Below are 17987 nucleotides of genomic sequence, written 5' to 3' on the forward strand. Positions count from 1 at the left end.
CTACCTGGGGAAGCTGGGGAGCTACCACAGCTTCCTCAGGTACTGTGCCTTCCTCAAACGCAGCTTCCTTCAGTCTACGGCTGAAGTTGCTCCTGTAGGACATCAGTCCAGAATGCAAGGGGAGGGAGTCGTGATGCCTCATACCGAGCAGCTTCGAACCAGTCCAGCTCAACTCCCGGGACTTCCTGATTAGCTTACTGAGTCTGTTAGCGTTCAGTTGCCTCCGAAGGACTCGAGTCCCCTGAAGAGGATCTCTGACCTTTCTCTGTTTTTAGTCCAGTCTAGTTTATCGGCTCGGAGTTCTTGGGGGCGACCCTGGCAGAGAACCTGTCCTGGGGCAACCGCAAGAATCAGGAAGGCCCAAAAAGGCCACTTCTACCCGGGGAAGCTGAGGAGCTACCACATCCCTGGAACTCTGCTGGTGACCTCTTACAACAGGAAAGGGGACTAGCAAGCACTCCAGCATGTGGTGAAAACAGCGCCCAAAATTACTGGGACTCCTCTTCCAGAGATGACGTCACCTGTTCAACCTGCTGCCCTCACGTAGAAGGTACAGTTCCATACAAGCCCGGACAAAAAGACTCACCAACAGCCTGTATGCGAAAGTCAAGATAAGGACTGCTTGAATGTTTGCACCGGGATGATTCATGGGGATTTTGGGGGTCAAGGCACCGGTGGCTCTTTGTCATATTATCCCATTGCACTTTAATTTAGGAAGATATTGATGCTCCAGATATAATTTTGTTGCCTTTTGGATAAATCTTGACTTTGAATCTGAAATACAAACAAGCGTATGCACAATTTAAACCCGGAGTCTCGGTGAGGCCGGGCCGCAAGAAAAGCTTTGTGGAAAAAAAAAAAAGATTAAAATCTTCTCAAAGCTCTTTACTTTAATTTTTTTCAATACAAAATAAAGTGGAAAAATAGTAATAAATCAATCAGAAATAAATAAATAAATGGATTAATTAATTAATTAAAAATAATACTAATGATAATAATAATAATAATAATAATAATAATAATAATAAGTTTGACATCCCTGATCTAAAGAAATGATAGAAAGTTGTAGAAATAAAAGGTATAAAGGACAAGATGCAGGGATTCAGTCGTCAACTTGTGACTGTCGTGATCATTTTCTTATTATCGTACGTTAAAAAGTTTAAAAACACACCGTTGTAGTACATTTTGGTGTACTTGTACACTTTAAAGTACATGCAGAAGTACATGTAAACATGGTAAAAATGATATTTTAATCCCTTCATACTGATTATGTCCAGCAAAAAATAGAAAAAGCAGGGAATTCTTCCTTATTTCTTCCTTTTTGTTATTATGTTTATGTTTTTGTGTGTTTTTGCTTGTTTTGTTCACAGTGATGTCGATACACGGCTCGTTTTATATCTCCGTATTTTATTTTATTTTCCAATAAAAAAGAGTTTGGGGTTCAGTTCCTCTAGAATTAATAATCCAATAAAGTTTTACTTAAATTTTACGTGTCATTTTGGAATTTTTTAGCTCCGTCTTCCTCAGGATGAACATTTACGGTTTTCAAGTTGATTTACCGACTTCATCTGTGACGTGAACAGATCCGGTGATCTTGTAAAAAAAAAAAAAAAATGTTTTTATATATCACCTTCTCTTAAAGCTTAAACCATAAATTTTGATAAAGATGTTAAATCAAGAGCGTGAGAAAACAGAGGGAATAAAATGTGGCAATGGCGCCCCCTAGTGGCTGATGTGAGTACCAGCCTCCGCCTGTAGGGGGCGCTGTTTCCACCTTTTGCTGTTTGGATTTCACAAACTTAGCACTTATCTGTCATTCAGTTGTTCATTATCCATTCACTTCCTTTTTAAAAATTACGGTTTTCAGCCTTACAGCGAATTTTCTTCCTCTCCTTTCGGCTTTTCCCTTCAGGGGTCGCCACAGCCAATCAACTTTCTCCATCTAACCCTATTCCCTCACGACGTCCATAAATCTTTTCTTCGGTTTTCCTCTAGACCTCCAACTTCAGCATCCGTCTACCAATATATTCTCTATCCCTCCTCTGTCCATGACCCAACCATCTCAGTCTGGCTTCTCTGACCTTCTCTCCAAAACATCTAACATGTGCTGTTCCTCTGATAGACTCATTCCTGATCCTCTCCATCCTGGTCACTCCCAAAGAGAACCTCAACATCTTCATCTCTGCAACCTCTAGTTCTGCCTGCTGTCTTTTCGTCATTGGAACAGTTTCTAGTCCAAACATCATTGCTGGTCTCACCACTGTCTTGTACACCTTTCCTTTTATTCTGGCTGAAAGTCTTCTATCTCTTGGTACCCCTGACACTTTTCTCCACCCATTCCAACCTGCTTGGACCGTCTCTTCACCTCTTCTCCACACTCTCCTACGCTCTGAACTGTTGACCCCAAGTACCTGAAATCCTCCAGCTTCTTGATCTCCACTCCCTGTAGCCTCACCGCTCCACCCGAGTTCCTCTCATTCACACACATATATTCTGTCTTGCTGCGACTAACTTTCATTCCTCTCCTTTCCAGAGCATACCTCCACCTCTCTAGATATTCCTCTACCTGTTGTCTGCTCTCACTACAGATCACAATGTCATCCACAAACATCATGGTCCATGGGGATTCCTGTCTAACCTCATCTGTCAGTCTATCCATCACCATTGCGAAGAAGAAGGAGCTCAGAGCTGATCCCTGATGGAGTCCCACCTCCACCTTGAACTTCTCTGTTACCCCTACAGCGCACCGTACCACTGTTTCACAGCGAGCATACATGTCCTGCACCAGTCTTACATTCTTCTCTGTTATCCTTCCAGCGCACCACTGTCTCACAGTGAGCATACATGTCCTGCACCAGTCTAACGTACTTCTCTGCCACTCCAGACTTCCTCATACAATACCAGAGCTCCTCTCTTGGCACCCTGTCATATGCTTTTTCTAGGTCCACAAAAACACAATGCAGCTCCCTCTGGCCTTCTCTGTACTTTTCCATTAGCATTCTCAACGCAAATACTGCATCTGTAGTACTCTTCCTCGGCATGAAGCCATGCTGCTATTCACAAATGCTGACTTCTGCTCTCAGTCTACTTTCCACTACTCTTTCCCATAACTTCATTGTATGGCTCATCAACTCTATCCCTCTGTAGTTGCCGCAATTCTGCACATCCCCCTTTATTCTTATAAATGGGCACCATCACACTTCGGTCATCATTTAATGTGTGAATGAGTGAATGAATGTCTCCAGATCGGGGATGTCAAACTCATCTCGGTCCGGGGGGGGTCACATACGGCTTAATTTGATGTCAAAGGGGGTCGGGCCAGTAAAAATCATAGCGCAATCACCTAGAGGTCCAAATTTTTTCTTTGCTTTAGTATCAAGGAGAACAGGTAAACTATAAAAATCTTTCTATGTAATGAGAAATACTTGAAAAATACATGTCGAACAACATGTGATCCATTAAAAAAAGTAAGCGCAATTTCAAAAACACTTGCATCTTCTGAGTTCTCTGTGCATTTAGTTGTATTTTTCTCCACAGCGAGTCTCACGGCGGCGCCGAAACTTGCTGCATCCACACCGAGCATACAAGTATGGACCACAAGAAGTGCTCAATTTTTCTTGGAAAATCTTACACTCCATGCCCACTTTTCTCTTTTTGGACATCTTGCTGATGGAGGAATGTTCCCTCTAAGCTGCGCAAGATATAGATATATAGATATATAACATTTTTTTCTGTATCATTTTGCGGTGTAACTCTGTGAGTGACAGGTGTCCAGCCAATCATACGATACGATGCAATTTCGCTATGCAACTCTGCTATGTACTCTGCCCATACACGCTATATAACAATAATAACAGTGTGGTGGAGTTAAGTGACGCTAATGACAAGGGGTCAGGGGTTAGCATGCTAGCATGTTAGCATGCTAACATGCTAGCCCCTTATCATGACAAAACGTGCGGGCGGTGAATGTGATCCGTCCACTTGCCAAACCAATGTAAAAAGAAGTGCGGTTCTTTTAAGTTGGATATAGTTAAGTTCTTCAAATAGAAGAACAAGGGGTGAAACTGGGTATGTTTTTTTTTCTTTTTCGAGTGAGAAAAGTCTGCTCTGCAAGCTAAGCTAAAGTAGTTAGCCAGTTTTCTAACGGAAAAATATGGACTAAATGGAAGCTATGATTGCAGGTGCGAGGGGATGTTGAGTCCAAAGGAAAAGCAGGTAAACTTCTAACAATAAGTTAAAAAAAACTATAGACTGCATTTTTATTTTCAAATAGTAGTTCATGATTTTTATGTATTTTTTTCAAATTGTAGATTTATCACACGGACCGGATTGGACCACCTGGCGGGCCGCTATCGGCCCGCGGGCCGTACGTTTGACACCTCCGTTCAAGACGGTGTGTGAATGAATGAATGAATAAATGAATGAAATCTGTCCAAATAACAGGAAAACCAGCAGCCAAGATGTATCTAAATTCACAAAAAAGAAAATAACTCAAAGGCATGCACATGTGAACACACACACACACACACACACACACACACACTGGCCTTGGATTTTACTCTTTATACAACAAACACACCATCTAATCTGCTCAAGTATTCCCAAAACCATTACACCATTTCTCCCTGCACAACCTCTCTTTCTTTTTCTCCCTGTCCTAATAAGAAACTCTTTCATAAACACACACACACACACACACACACACACATAAGCACCATATAAGTGTTATTCATGGAATGTAAACGTCGCTCACATGTTTATCCTGATACCTCTCAGATCTACATGCTCCCCCTGGACGCCCCCCAAATCCTCCAGCTTCCCCCCCCTAAGGGAGTTGTTCTACACATTCTTGAGCGTACACTTCATTGTGGCGGCGATTCGCAGCAGCTCATGGCCAAATAAGACGAAAAAAATACCCCGTCTGAGGAAACCGTTGGCTCCGGTGTGTTTTCTAGATAGGAGCTGGCCGGCGTTGTGTTCGATGACCTTCCCGACCTGACTGGGCCGGGCTTTCGAAATGAATTTTTTAAAACTTTTGTTCAAAACAGGTATGGGAAAACAACAGCGGTTTCCCTGCAGGCCATTTTTTTTTTTCCAGGTAAAAAGGTTGGGAGGAAAGGTCTGGTAGTTATTTAAACACAACTCTCTGCTTTGGATCAATTAGCAAGCAAACAATGACAACAAAAAAAAAAAAACAAAAACAAATTACAAAATAAATAACCCTAAAGTCACAAAAGGAAAAGCCTTTTAAAATAACAGCCAGGATTCACATTTTGTCCAGTTTCTTTCCTGTTTATGAGCATCATAAACAACAACAACAACAATAATAATGAACATTAGCATCATAAGAAGTAGAGATCAGCCTAACCTTAATTTACAATATCATATTTAAAGTGTGTATCCGGAGTGTGTGTGTATGCAGTGCTAGTGTGTGTGTGTGTGGGTGTGTGTGAGTGGGTGTGTGTGTGTTTTCCCTGGCTGTCACACTGCAATAAACTTCCCATGTTCGCTTTGTAAAGTTGAATATACGCAGACGCGAAAGTACAGGAAATCAATTTTGTTTTCAAAATAAAAGCCCAGCGCGGGGACTCCCTGCAATCCTAAACATTTAAAAAAACTGACGGGATAAATGAAAAAAAAAATTAAAAAAGACCTCAATTCAATCTTTTTACATTCGCTGAACCAAATCGCTGTAATTTGAGCATGTTTATACACCATGTATTATCAAATGCAAAACCAAATAAAGCAACAAATAGCAGCAAAAGGCGTATCTATTATTTATTATTATTCATAGGGACACACAGAAGCATCTTGAAGTCATTTGAGAGTGACTTACTGAATAAAAAAAAGGAAAAAAAGTGTTTTTACAAAAAATGCTGGATTTTTGGGGGAGTTTCACGCTCTTATTTTGAAAATCTCAAACCGGAAGTCACATCTCTGCTCCGCACCGCCCATCGACGTTCACCCCCGCAGCTCCATCCAGTCGGGACGAGCCCGTGATGACACACATCCACCCCGCGTTCGCTCGCACCGCCTCGGCCTCTCCCGGTTCTTCCCCCGCTGCCCACGACCGCCGGTCCATTACCACCGGACACCGTCTCTGAACACCTCCCCTCTTTCTTATCTCCTCTCTCCCGTTCCCGCGACCCCACCCGGTGTCCACCGAGCGCGTCCACGATGCCCAGTCCGCCGACGCGCGTCCACGGAAGCCCGTCGCTGTGAACGGAGCCGGTTAGCCGGCTAAGCTAACGGTCGCTAGCAGCCTCCTAGCCAACTTCCGGGGTTGTTTGTTTGTTTATTTGTTTGTTTTTGTTTTTGTTTATCCGCGGCGGCCATGGGTGGAGGACGGCCGGTCCTGGCGCTGCTCCCGCTGGCGTGCTCGCTTCTCATCCGCCGCGGCGGCTCCTTCAACCTGGACGCCGACAAGCCGTCCGTCTACGCCGGACCGGAGGGCAGCTACTTCGGCTTCTCCGTGGACTTCTTCAAGACCGTCAGCAACCAGAGGTGTGTGTGTGTGTGTGTGTGTGTGTGTGTGTGTGTGTGTCTGTCTGCCTGTCACACACTCCTGTGACTGACAAAAGTGGTCTAGATGTGATTCCCATCACAAAATTGCACGTTAAAAGGGTAAAAAACACACTGTTTTAGTACATTTGGTGTACTTGTACTCTTAAAAGTACATGTAAACATGGTAAAAATTTGCGTACACCGATGAATAAGCTTCACTTTTCTAAAGTTTTTGAAAAATTAGACTTTTTAATAGTATTTTTCTAAAGTGGAGAAAAAAGTCAATTCTAGTTGTAATTCAAGTTCTGCTAAATGAAGTACAATTGCAGGCGAACCTGAGTATTTGATTTGTTTTAGTGTATGTGCTGTGTGTGTGTGTGTGTGTGTGTCTGTCTGTCTGTCACACACTCCTGTGACTGACAAAAGTGGTCTAGATGTGATCCCCATCATAAAATTGCACGTTAAAAGGGTAAAAAACACACTGTTTTAGTACATTTTGGTGTACTTGTACTCTTAAAAGTACATGTAAACATTATAAAACTAAGCGTACTTTTAAGGATGTAAAATGTACACCGAGGAGTACTCTTCAGTTTTCTGAAGTTTTTGATAAAATAGACTTTTTTAATAGTATTTTTGGAAAGTGGAGTTAAAAATTCAATTCTAGTTGTAATTCAAGTTCTGCTAAATGAAGTACAATTGCAGGTGAACCTGAGTATTCGATTGGTTTTAGTGTATGTGCTGTGTGTGTGTGTGTGTGTGTGTGTGTGTGTGTGTGTGTGTGTGTGTGTGTGCGTGTGTATGTCACACACTCCTGTAAATTTCAAAAGTAGTCTTGATGTGATTCCAATCACAAAGACGCACGTTAAAATGTTAAAAAACACACAGTTCTAGTACATTTTGTTGTACTTGTACACTTAAAAGTACACACAGAAGTACATGTAAACATTGTAAAAATGAGCGTACTTTTAAGGATGTAAAATGTTCACCGATGAGTGCGCTTCACTTTTCTGAAGTCTTTAAAAAAATTTTAATTGTATTTTTGTAAAGTGGAGTAAAAATGCAATTTTCCCTGGTAAACTGGACTCAAAGCAGCTGTAATTCAGTTTAAAACACAGCAGTTAGTACTCTAAGTTCTTCAAAATGCAGGCGAACCTGAGTATTCAATTCGTTTTCGTATATGTGCTGTGTGTGTGTGTGTGTCACACACACTCCTGTGAATTTCAAAAGTAGTCTTGATGTTATTCCCATCAAAAAAAGGTTAAAAAATACACTGTTTTAGTACATTTTAGTGTACTTGTACACTTAAACATGCAGAGGAACATGTAAACAAGGTAAAAATTAGAGTACTTTTAAGAATGTACAATATATAACAGTGAATACTCTTCACTTTTGGAAGAATAGATGTTTTTAATTGAATTTTTTTCATGTAATTCAATCCTTCAAAATAAAGCAGTGACTACTACTTATTACGACTCTAGTACTTTTTAACAAATCTTGATTTTCTTTTTTTTTTTTTTACATTTTTTTTCCTTTTTTTTTTCCAGACTTGCAAAATAAAGTACAATTAAGTACTTGTGTATTTTGAGTATTTGATTCATTTTAGTAAACGTGTGTGTGTGTGTGTGTGTGTGTTTTGCAGTACTTGCACTCACACCCATGTGTTGCACTGCATCAGACAAATCTGCATACCTCCTCCTCCTCCTCCTCCTCTTCCAAACACCACCCTTTTCTTTATCCAGGGTCTCTGAGAGTTAGCCTGGGGGTGTTGGAGGGGCGGATGGCGCCTTTCAGCGCCCCCCTTTTGGAACCCCCAAACAAAAACACACAAATGAAACCCATCAAAGCTGCTATTTCAACACCCGCTGCCATCCCAGCGTCGCTACGCACCCTGTCCCTGCAGGCCTCACAGCCTGGATCACCATTCAGGAATTAGTTAGCAGCTAGCAGCCTTTGCCGCTAGCATTGAAAGTCATACTTGTACTCTTGCATCATTATGTAGTTCTTTCATGCTAGCTGGTTCTAGCGCCCTCTTGTGCGGCATTAGAAGGATATTTCTGCGGGGAAGTAAACGTTCCACGCTAGCATTCACCCAGTCGTCCAAGTCAAGAAGAACAAGGGTTATGCTATATGTGATTAGCTCCATGATGGTAGCGCCTGTGGGCTAACTCCCCCAATTAGTGCTCTTATAGTATCTCTAAGGCTAACCTCTTTAGTTGGAAGAAGAACGAGCTTTCTAAAGCGAACTCTTATCCGAAGTGTGATTAGCTCCAGGATGGTAGCGCCTGTGGGCTAACTCCCCCAATTAGCGCCTCCATAGTATCTCTAATGCTAACCTCTTTAACCACAAGCAGTCTAGCGGTTTGCTAGACTGCTACTTGGAAGAAGAGCAAGCTTTCAAAAGCGAACTCTTATCCAAAGTGTGATTAGCTCCATGATGATAGCGTCTGTGGGCTAACTCCCCAAATTAGCGTTCTCATAGTATCTCTAATGCTAACCTCTCTAACCACAACTCCATAATTCCCTTTGTAACGCTTACTCTCAAATGCTATCCCTCCAATTTTGATTTATCCTGAAATGCTAGCTTTCAAAGGCTTATGCTAACTGTGATTAACCCCATGATGGTAACCCCTATAGGCTAACCCTCTAACCCCTCATTAGCGCTCCTGTAGTATCTCTAATGCTAACCCTCTCATCACAACTCCGTGATCCCCTCTGTAAGGCTAACTCTCTAGCTAGACCTCTCCCACCCTCCACTCCGACGCCACCCTCGTAACGCCGCACCTTGCTCCCCTCCCCAGGTCGGACGTTCTGATCGGCGCGCCGCGGGCTAACACGTCTGCGCCCAGCAACGTGGTGGAGAGAGGGGCGGTGTACAGCTGCCCCTGGGAGCAAGCCTCGGCCTGCCAGCAGCTGCTCTTCGACTCCACAGGTAGGGAGATTGTTTCAACATTCCCTTAGAGTTACCTTTGCACCTTCGGCAACTCCACCTTGTAGCTTTTTGTTCTGCATCGCGAAGGAAATGATAATACCCATCACGACCGCCGGTAGATGTTTGTTTACATACTGCTTTGGGCCGGACGGACGCTCCAAAAATGCTTCATTCGGCAAACGGGTCGTTTTTTTGAAAGTACCGTCCCGTTGTCAACAAGTGCTAACAAGACCGAGTACATGTATTTGGAGGGGAGGGACCTGAGGGGAAGTGCAAGGCTACGCAAGAAGGCGGAGGATTTGAAGTACTTAAGTCAACAGTGTCCAGAACAGGTGGACAAAAGTGTCGGGGGTGATGAAAGACAGATTATTGGCTGTGGCGACCTCTAACAAGTGCTTGGACTGTCGTGCTTCTCAGTCCAGCGCCGGCGAAGGTCTGGAACCAGCAGACTTTGCCCTTTAAGATCCAACATCTTGCTTAACCATGAAAGGGCTAGCGGCCATTTTTGATTGGACTGAAGGGCTCGGACGCAGGGGGGTCAAGTTGCTCCTGCAAACTCCTGCATTGCTTTCACGGGATGTTCTGGATCCTAATCTTTCGACACGACGTCTTCTCTTCATCCTGGCAGAGGTTCATCTAGATATTTGTCAATCTGGAAGATCTTAATCCACAACCGGCGAAGCTTTTTAAGTTCTTTACACCAATCTCCGGCTTCTGTCGGCGCCGTTCGTCCTTGTGTTTACATTCAAAACAACTTCTCTACGGTCGTCAAGGACTCAAACGCTTAACCCATCGAGTCCCCGGGGAATCGGGTGAATCTCTGACAGGTTCTGACTGTCCACGACGTCTTTCGGTTTTGTCAAAACCTGCTCCCTGAAAGCCATTTTCCAGAAAAGGTCCACCAAAGTGAACACTGGGAATCTCCATTCAGGACATCAGATGACCAAAGTAACAATATCACAACAATAGCACTTTCAACTTGCAAAATACATATTTTATTGCCTGTTTCTATATTGTATAGTTATTTTATTGCCTATCTGTATATCTTATATATATTGTCTATTTTATACAGTTTTATATTTGTATCGTCCAGGACTACAGATGGAAATTAGCTATAAGCTATAATCTGGTACAAACATCTCTGCCTCTGTGCTTAATGTATTTGGAATAAACTTCTAAACAAACAAACAAACATATAGAAGAATCTAGGACTGCAGCTGAAGACTATTTCTGTAGTTGACTAACTATTCAGACGATTAGCTGTGCAAAAAACGTTGGCTCTTATGTACATTTATCACAGCGGTAAAGTACGTTTTCTTCATAACAAAGTTTGTTAAACAAAAACCGCAAGCCGTAACAGTATGCTTTTCTTCTCCCTAAATAGAAGCCTATTTTTGCGCCGAGCACCTAAAGTGCCCGACAAAGTTTGTTCAACAAATGACTAAATATTCCACCAGCGATGAAATAAACATTTCTCGGTCGGTTGAAAAACTAAACATTCTCAAAAATGTTGGACGTTCCCAAAACTTTCCTTGGCTTTCTGAGTTCCCGTCAACTCTTGCAGCTGCTTCTCCAATGACCTCTGGGTTCCTTCAACATCGATAGCAGCGCTTCAGTTTAGCACCTTGTATGAAAGGTATTAGCCGTACGCCCACGCTTCAAGGATTGCGTAGCAGACTTGTGTGTTTTTGTGCGTTCAGCTCCGTTTCTAAAGTAGCGGCGCGACTGACGGGGCGGTGAGACCTCGGCCCCGAAGGTTAGCCCAAGTCACAACACATCTAGGAATGCACGGTTGAGCGGGAGCTGTGCGGACTCGTCCGCGGACGCCCTCGCGGCTCCCGCGATGCTAATACGGTAATCCTTAGCTTGTTCTCGACCCCGCCCGGGTCGACAGTTAGCTTGTTCGTCAGACCGAGAAGTCACAGCGTCGGAGACGATGATGAGTCAGGGATTAAATATATATAGATCCTGAGCTGCGTCGTTTTTTTTTTTCCAAATCGGCGGCTCGACTGATACTGGAATTTTTGAATCCGCTACCTTTTTTTTAGCCCGGGGGGAAAAAATCGGATAGAATTATCCGTCAAGTTTGGCGTCAAACTGGCGGATGATTGATGCGAGGAAAGAATTAGCATTAAGTAATTGTTACTGTTCGCAATGTATTTCGTCAACCGGACGAACAACTAGCATCTCCAGCTAGTAAACAAGGCGTGGGGCTAAACAGATTCCAGCTAATGGCGCCGCACCAGAAAAAACATGCATGCTAATGCTACGTATGCCAAAAGGTGCGTTTACGTCGCCATGCCTGTAAAGCGGTTACTTCACTTCCAAGTTCCGACGGAGAAATCTTCTTCCCGGTTATCCCGACGCCATGTTGTCGTCTTCTTCTTCCTTGTTCCTTTCGCTAGTATCAGTTAAGCATACCGCACCCCTCCTGATGGTACTACCCCATTTGCGGGGTAGGACCACAATATTGCAGCGAATGAAAGCTCGGAGAATGCCGCGCTAATAATCTGAAACCACCATTCCGACATCATCTATCGTCTTCACGGATTTATCGAGCGGTTAGCAGCTGGTATCAGCGGTCGGGCCAAAGTGTCTGCCTTCAGACGTTAGCATACGTTAGCATGGCGAGCTGAGCTGGAAAGTAACCAGATCCAGTGGCCACGTTAAGTTTTGCTCAATTGTTTAAGGGTAGAAACTGTTAAACTCCGGGTACTTGTACTCTTCTTGAGTACTTGGCTTCTCTTTTGTTCATTTTTTTTTTGACATATTTGGACACTTTATCAGCGCCGAGGGTTTCCCCCCCCCATGGTTAGTTGGGCTGCTCAGGAAACCGCAGTCATTTCTTCCGCTTTATCTGAATCCCTCAGTCGCCTCGCCGGCTTTTGTACAAACGAAGAAAAAAAATTATCTTCAAAAACAACATTGTTGAGAAAAGTTGAAAAAAAATACACACCCGGCGGTTGAATTAATATATGAATTCCTGTTTTTTGCTCACACATCATCCGAAGATGACGGACGGAGTGAAGGGTATATAAGGCCGTGTGTGTGTGTGTGTGTGTGTGTGTGTGTGTGTGTGTTGATCTCAGCTGCGTGTAATTAATGCAGCTCACGATATATTTTTTATATAAATATAGAGTCTCTACAATTTTGAAAGTCATTAATTCTTCCATACATATAAATCCATCCATCCACCGTCTTCCGCTTATCCCACGATATTTTATATATATTATATATGTTATGTGTATATGTATATTTTATTCTACATATATATTATATATATTCTATTCCTGTTGTATATTCTTTTTTCTTTTCTTTTTTCTCTCGTTCAACCCGCATATATTATTCTATTACATATTATATTATTTTATGTGTTTATATCTATATATATATATATACACACACACACACATTCTATTCTTGTTACATATTATATATTCTCTTTTTTTACTTTTCTTTTATCCTCTTTTTCTCTCTTTTATCCTATATATATATTATATATTATATTATGTTATATGAATATGTATATTTTATTATCCAAATATATGTAAATATTATTCTATTCTCTTTATATATTATAGATTCTCTTTTTTCTTTTTTCTCTTTTTCTCTCTTTTATCCCCCAATATATATTTTATTTATTATATTATGTTATATGAATATGTATATTTTATTCTCCAAATATATGTAAATATTATTCTATTCTCTTTATATATTATAGATTCTCTTTTTTCTTTTTTTCTCTTTTTCTCTCTTTTATCCTATATATATATTATATATTATATTATGTTATATGAATATGTATATTTTATTATCCAAATATATGTAAATATTATTCTATTCTCTTTATATATTATAGATTCTCTTTTTTCTTTTTTTCTCTTTTTCTCTCTTTTATCCCCCAATATATATTTTATTTATCAGATATTATATGTATATGCTATTATCTATATATTATTCTATTCTTGTTATACATTATATATATTCACTTTTTTTTTTTCCTTTTTCCCCCCATTTTCTCTCTCTTTTTTCAATGTTTTTTTAAATATTAATTTTGACGTTCATAATTCTGATGCCGCCCCCCAAATTTCCCTCGGGGACAAATAATATTTTTCTGATTCTGCACATAATAATTATTGTTTGTGCGTCTCTATATGACACATAAATCAGTGATTTGCGAGTCCTTGCAGGTGTTGTTGATTCTTCTCCCACGGTTTCCTGCACACCTTCTAGTTTATCCGTGCAGAGCTGCAAAACACACTCCCGAATCTTCTCATTGGCAAATATCGGCGTCCCGGTTGCGATGGAATCGCCCGGCACCGGGAGCTACCTCGCAGTAAAAACAACCGGCTAGCGCTCGGACTCCCCACCCTTCCTCCTCCCCCTCCAGCTTTTTACACCCCCGAGGCCTGGCGTGTCCATAAAAGGTGAATTTTGTCTCAGACGCTTGGATAAATCTTCTGGGAGGGAGCGGCGAAGGCCCGGCGGCCCGTACCGACACCCCGGGCCCGACGGCGGCTAATACTGTTAGCATGGCCTATTTATGGTGTGTGTGTGTGTGTGTGTGTTCCCTTCCACAATAACAGTCATTGTTGTTGATTTGACCTACATGCACGCTGGTCAGCGCTGGACAGCCTCAACTGGAATTTGTTATGTGTGTGTGTGTGTGTAGAGTATTAGCGTTATTAGCTTAGCATTGGCGCCGAAGTGAGGAGTTGTGTCCAGAAAGGCTGCGGTTTTCTCGCCGGGCCATGACCAGAAAACACCAGAAATACCCTCCATGTAACCGATCCTTTTACGAAACACACACACACACACACACACACACACACACAAAGAGGCCAAGCTTTTAATCGCTGCACAAACCACCGAGAACAACCATGAAAACCCCAGAGGACAAACCGAATCAGACTCGTTTCCGTCAGATTCTTATTCCGCCCGTATAATATTTGCCGTCAAATAAACGACACCGGACTGGCCGGGATCTTTCCTGATTTTAACCACGTTCGAGCCGTCAGAGGTCACCCGAGGTCACCCGAGGTCACTCGAGGTCACCCGAGGTCGTCTCCATTGTTTGCCTGTTCACGCGCATCTGGGATTAGCGCTCCCCCGGTTTTCGCCTGTAAGGCGACGTCACCTTTCTTCCAATCAGACGTCAAGGGGGACGGCCCCCACGTTTTTTGCGTTTTCCGTTTCGTGCGACGGCGACGTGAACGATCCAGGCGTCGTCCGGTTCCCGTCATCGCCAGATAATAGTTTGTGGCCGGCGTTATCGTGCACAAATATGTCGCAGAATCGCGATGTGCGGTTTGGTTGATTGATTTGCGCGTCAGACGGAGCAGCTGTGGACGACCTAAAAAGTCAAGGGGCCGCAGTGCGAGAGCAGAGCTGCGGAAGTGTGTGTGTGTGTGTGTGTGTGTGTGTGTGTGTGTGTGTGTGTGTGATGTATCTGAACCACTCTGGACTGTTCCATCCTGACGACGCAGCATCACAAGCTTTTGTTCCCCCTCGCTTTCTTTCTTTTTTTTTTTTTTTTTGTTTCCCCCCTCCTGTCGGGGGAGTGTTTTTCCTCCTGTCAAGAATTTCTATTTTGTGCAAACAGGAAGTGGGCGCTCAAAACGCAATTTTTTTTTTTTTTTTTCTTTTTCTTCACCCCCCCCAGATGGTTACTGCCAAAACACGTCACCCAACCGCAACAAACCCCCCCCGACCCGGTTACTTCGGATAATCCTCGGACTTTGCGTCGAGCAGCTGCGCGCCGAGAGAATATACGCTGCTCCAAAAAATAAAGGGAACATTAATATAACACATCCTAGATCTTGATGAATAATTATATAATCACATAAAAATAATCAATGGGAATCAGTTGTGTGAACCCATGGAGGTCTGGATTTGGTGTCACGCTCCAAATTAAAATGGAAAAACAAGCGACCGGCTGATCCAGAGTTGATTTATGTCCTTAAAACAAGTCAGAATGAATCAGTGTTGCTTCTAAGTGGACAGTTTGATTTCAAACAAGTGTGATTGACTTGGAGTTACATCGTGTTTTTGGTATTTTTTGAGCGGAATAATCGATTAAAATAAAGATTTTAATTATTTAAATTATTTAAAAATTTTAAAAAAAATTGAATAAAAATGATTTGGAATAAACATCACAATTATTTAGCCAATTCATTTGACTATAATTTAGAATAAATGATTTAGAATATGACCGTGGATTCCCGTTGTTTGCTTTTTATGCACGTTCAAATCGACATGCTCATTTATTCATTTGCGGATAATTGATCAAAATATACATTTTTATTATTTAAAAAAAAAAAATTGAATAAAAATGATTTAGAATAAAAATCACAATTATTTAGCCAATTAATTTTACTATAATTTAGAATAAATGATTTAGAATTTGACCGTGGATTCCCGTTGTTTGCGTTTCTATCCGCGTTCAAATCGACATGCCCATTCATTCATTTGCGGATAATCGATTAAAATATACATTTTAATTATTTGAAAATAAAATAAAAAAAAAAAATTGAATAAAAATGATTTAGAATTAAAAGTACAATTATTTAGCAAATAAATCTTCCTATAATTTGGAATAAATGATTTAAAATTTGAACCTGGATCCCCCTTGTTTGCTTTTTATCCGCGTTCAAACCGACATGCTCATTCATTCATTTGCGGATAATCGATTAAAATATAAATTTTAATTATTTAAAAAAAAAAAGGAATAAAAATGATTTAGAATAAAAATAACATTTATTTAGCAAATACATTTTGCCATAATATGTAATAAATTGTTTAGAATATGACCGTGGATTCCCGGCTTATCCTGTTGTTTGGGGGCGGAGCCTATCCCTGCTGTCATTGGCTACCGTTAAAGTCGCCGTAAAAAGTAGCGGCGTATAAGCTGCTACTTTTTTCACACTATTTGAGAACTGCGTCTTTCACAACGAAAATTAATAACTAATTTATGTATTTTTACACGCTAGCTTCCTTCCGCCGACGGCGTCACAGTGAACAAATGAAATTGTTTCGGCAAACCCGCTTGCAGTTATGATAACTCTTCAGATCAGCCATTTTGCGCTTTTGCGCACCTACATCGTGAAAAAGACGTGCAGAAATGTATTTGATACGGTTTTCAAGTTGAAAGCGATCAGTCCTGCTGTCGAAGAAGGAATTTTTTTTTTCATTTAAAAAAATATGTAGGTGCGGCCTATATAAAGGTGCGCTCTATAGTCAGAAATTTACGGCAGATCAGTCTCTGAAGCAGCCGGTGGATTTGCATCAAGCGAAAGGACCCTTGCTGGGCTGGAAGACCACAAACTTGAGGGTGAACCAGGTACACTGTCAGCTCCAGGTCGACTTCCCTTGCCTCTCTCTAGTGTTGAAACACTCCATGACTCAATGGTCCACCACTGATGATGTGTCCAAATTTACAATGCCTGGCATACAACTCTTGCGCCACCCTCAACATCAAGGCAAACCTCATATGCGTACCATCTTCTGGCGGTTTACCATCACCTCTCGGGTTACAACGGACTTCCTCCAAGTGTCTGGACTGTGGGAGGAACCTTGAGGAACCCTGAGGAACCCCATGCAGATACATGGAGACTCCACACAGAGAGAAGCTGAAACGCTAACTGCAACAGCTTCATGTCATTTTGATTCAACAGTAACTTTAAGGCCATTTTTTTCGGCTAATGTTCTAGTGGATGTTTCCAAGATGGCGACCCGGAGAGGGGAAATCATCGTAAATATTTTTAATAGTTTTATTTTTATTTTTAACAGATTTTTCTGTCGCTGTCTTTTTCCTGTCTTAGACAAATTAGGGCTTGTTAACATTCAGCGCGAGTCAGAAGTGAAAGACCGACGGCTCAGTTACCTCCTCTGTCTCCTTTCTGGGAGAAACACACACACACACACACACACACACACACACACTCGGGGAGTGAATCAGCATGCACACTAATGAGATCACACAAGTAGCACGCCAAGATAATTCCCCTGCCGCCCCCCTCGCCAAAACCTCCTAATCCACAGGAAGCACTGGTGTGACTTGCACTTCTTGTGGGGATTTTTATCGACCCATTTCCTTATTTTCCCGGGAATCATCGCAGGTCCCCAACATCGGTGTGTGTGTGTGTGTGTTTTATATATATATATAAAGTCTTTACCATGTGCAGGAACATGCTAGCGCTACCAGAAAAAGAATGTGCTCCAAAAAAAAAAACAAACACTCCAGAAGCTGATATTCGTTTTACAGCCAAGTGAGTTTTGGGGGTTTTTTTGGAGGGGGTTGTCCGAGCGCCGGAGGCAGAGATCCCGGACAAACAGGCTGAAGTTCTTAGTTTTTACTGGCAAATCCCCCCCCTTCTGTGTTCCCCCCGCCGTCTATAAATACCATCCGCCACTGAAGTTCAATATTAGCGTTGGGAGCGGCGGCGGGTCGGCCGAGCCCGACTCCCGCCACGTAGTAAAGTCGGGATTCGGGAAGGTACATGTACGCGGGAGGCTTTTAGGAATAATACATCGGGAAAAAGAACGTAAACATAAA

At 42.0% G+C, this 17987-nt stretch overlaps 1 protein-coding gene across 1 annotated transcript in view; it reads left to right on the forward strand.

Moving 5' to 3' along the window:
- The first annotated feature begins 5995 nt into the window (after nucleotides 1-5995).
- Nucleotides 5996-17987, forward strand: part of itgav (integrin, alpha V) — a 34969-nt gene continuing 22977 nt past the window's right edge. Inside the window, exons 1-2 of the mRNA XM_086147701.1 lie at nucleotides 5996-6504; nucleotides 9303-9433. Coding sequence (XP_086003827.1) covers nucleotides 6335-6504; nucleotides 9303-9433 — 301 coding nt within the window. The 5' untranslated portion in view covers nucleotides 5996-6334. The remainder of the gene's footprint in view (nucleotides 6505-9302; nucleotides 9434-17987) is intronic.

The sequence above is a fragment of the Fistularia commersonii genome, chromosome 6, assembly GCF_037954325.1.
Source record: "Fistularia commersonii isolate RoL2024-O1a breed Wild chromosome 6, RoL_Fcom_v1.0, whole genome shotgun sequence".
Taxonomy (NCBI): domain Eukaryota; kingdom Metazoa; phylum Chordata; class Actinopteri; order Syngnathiformes; family Fistulariidae; genus Fistularia; species Fistularia commersonii.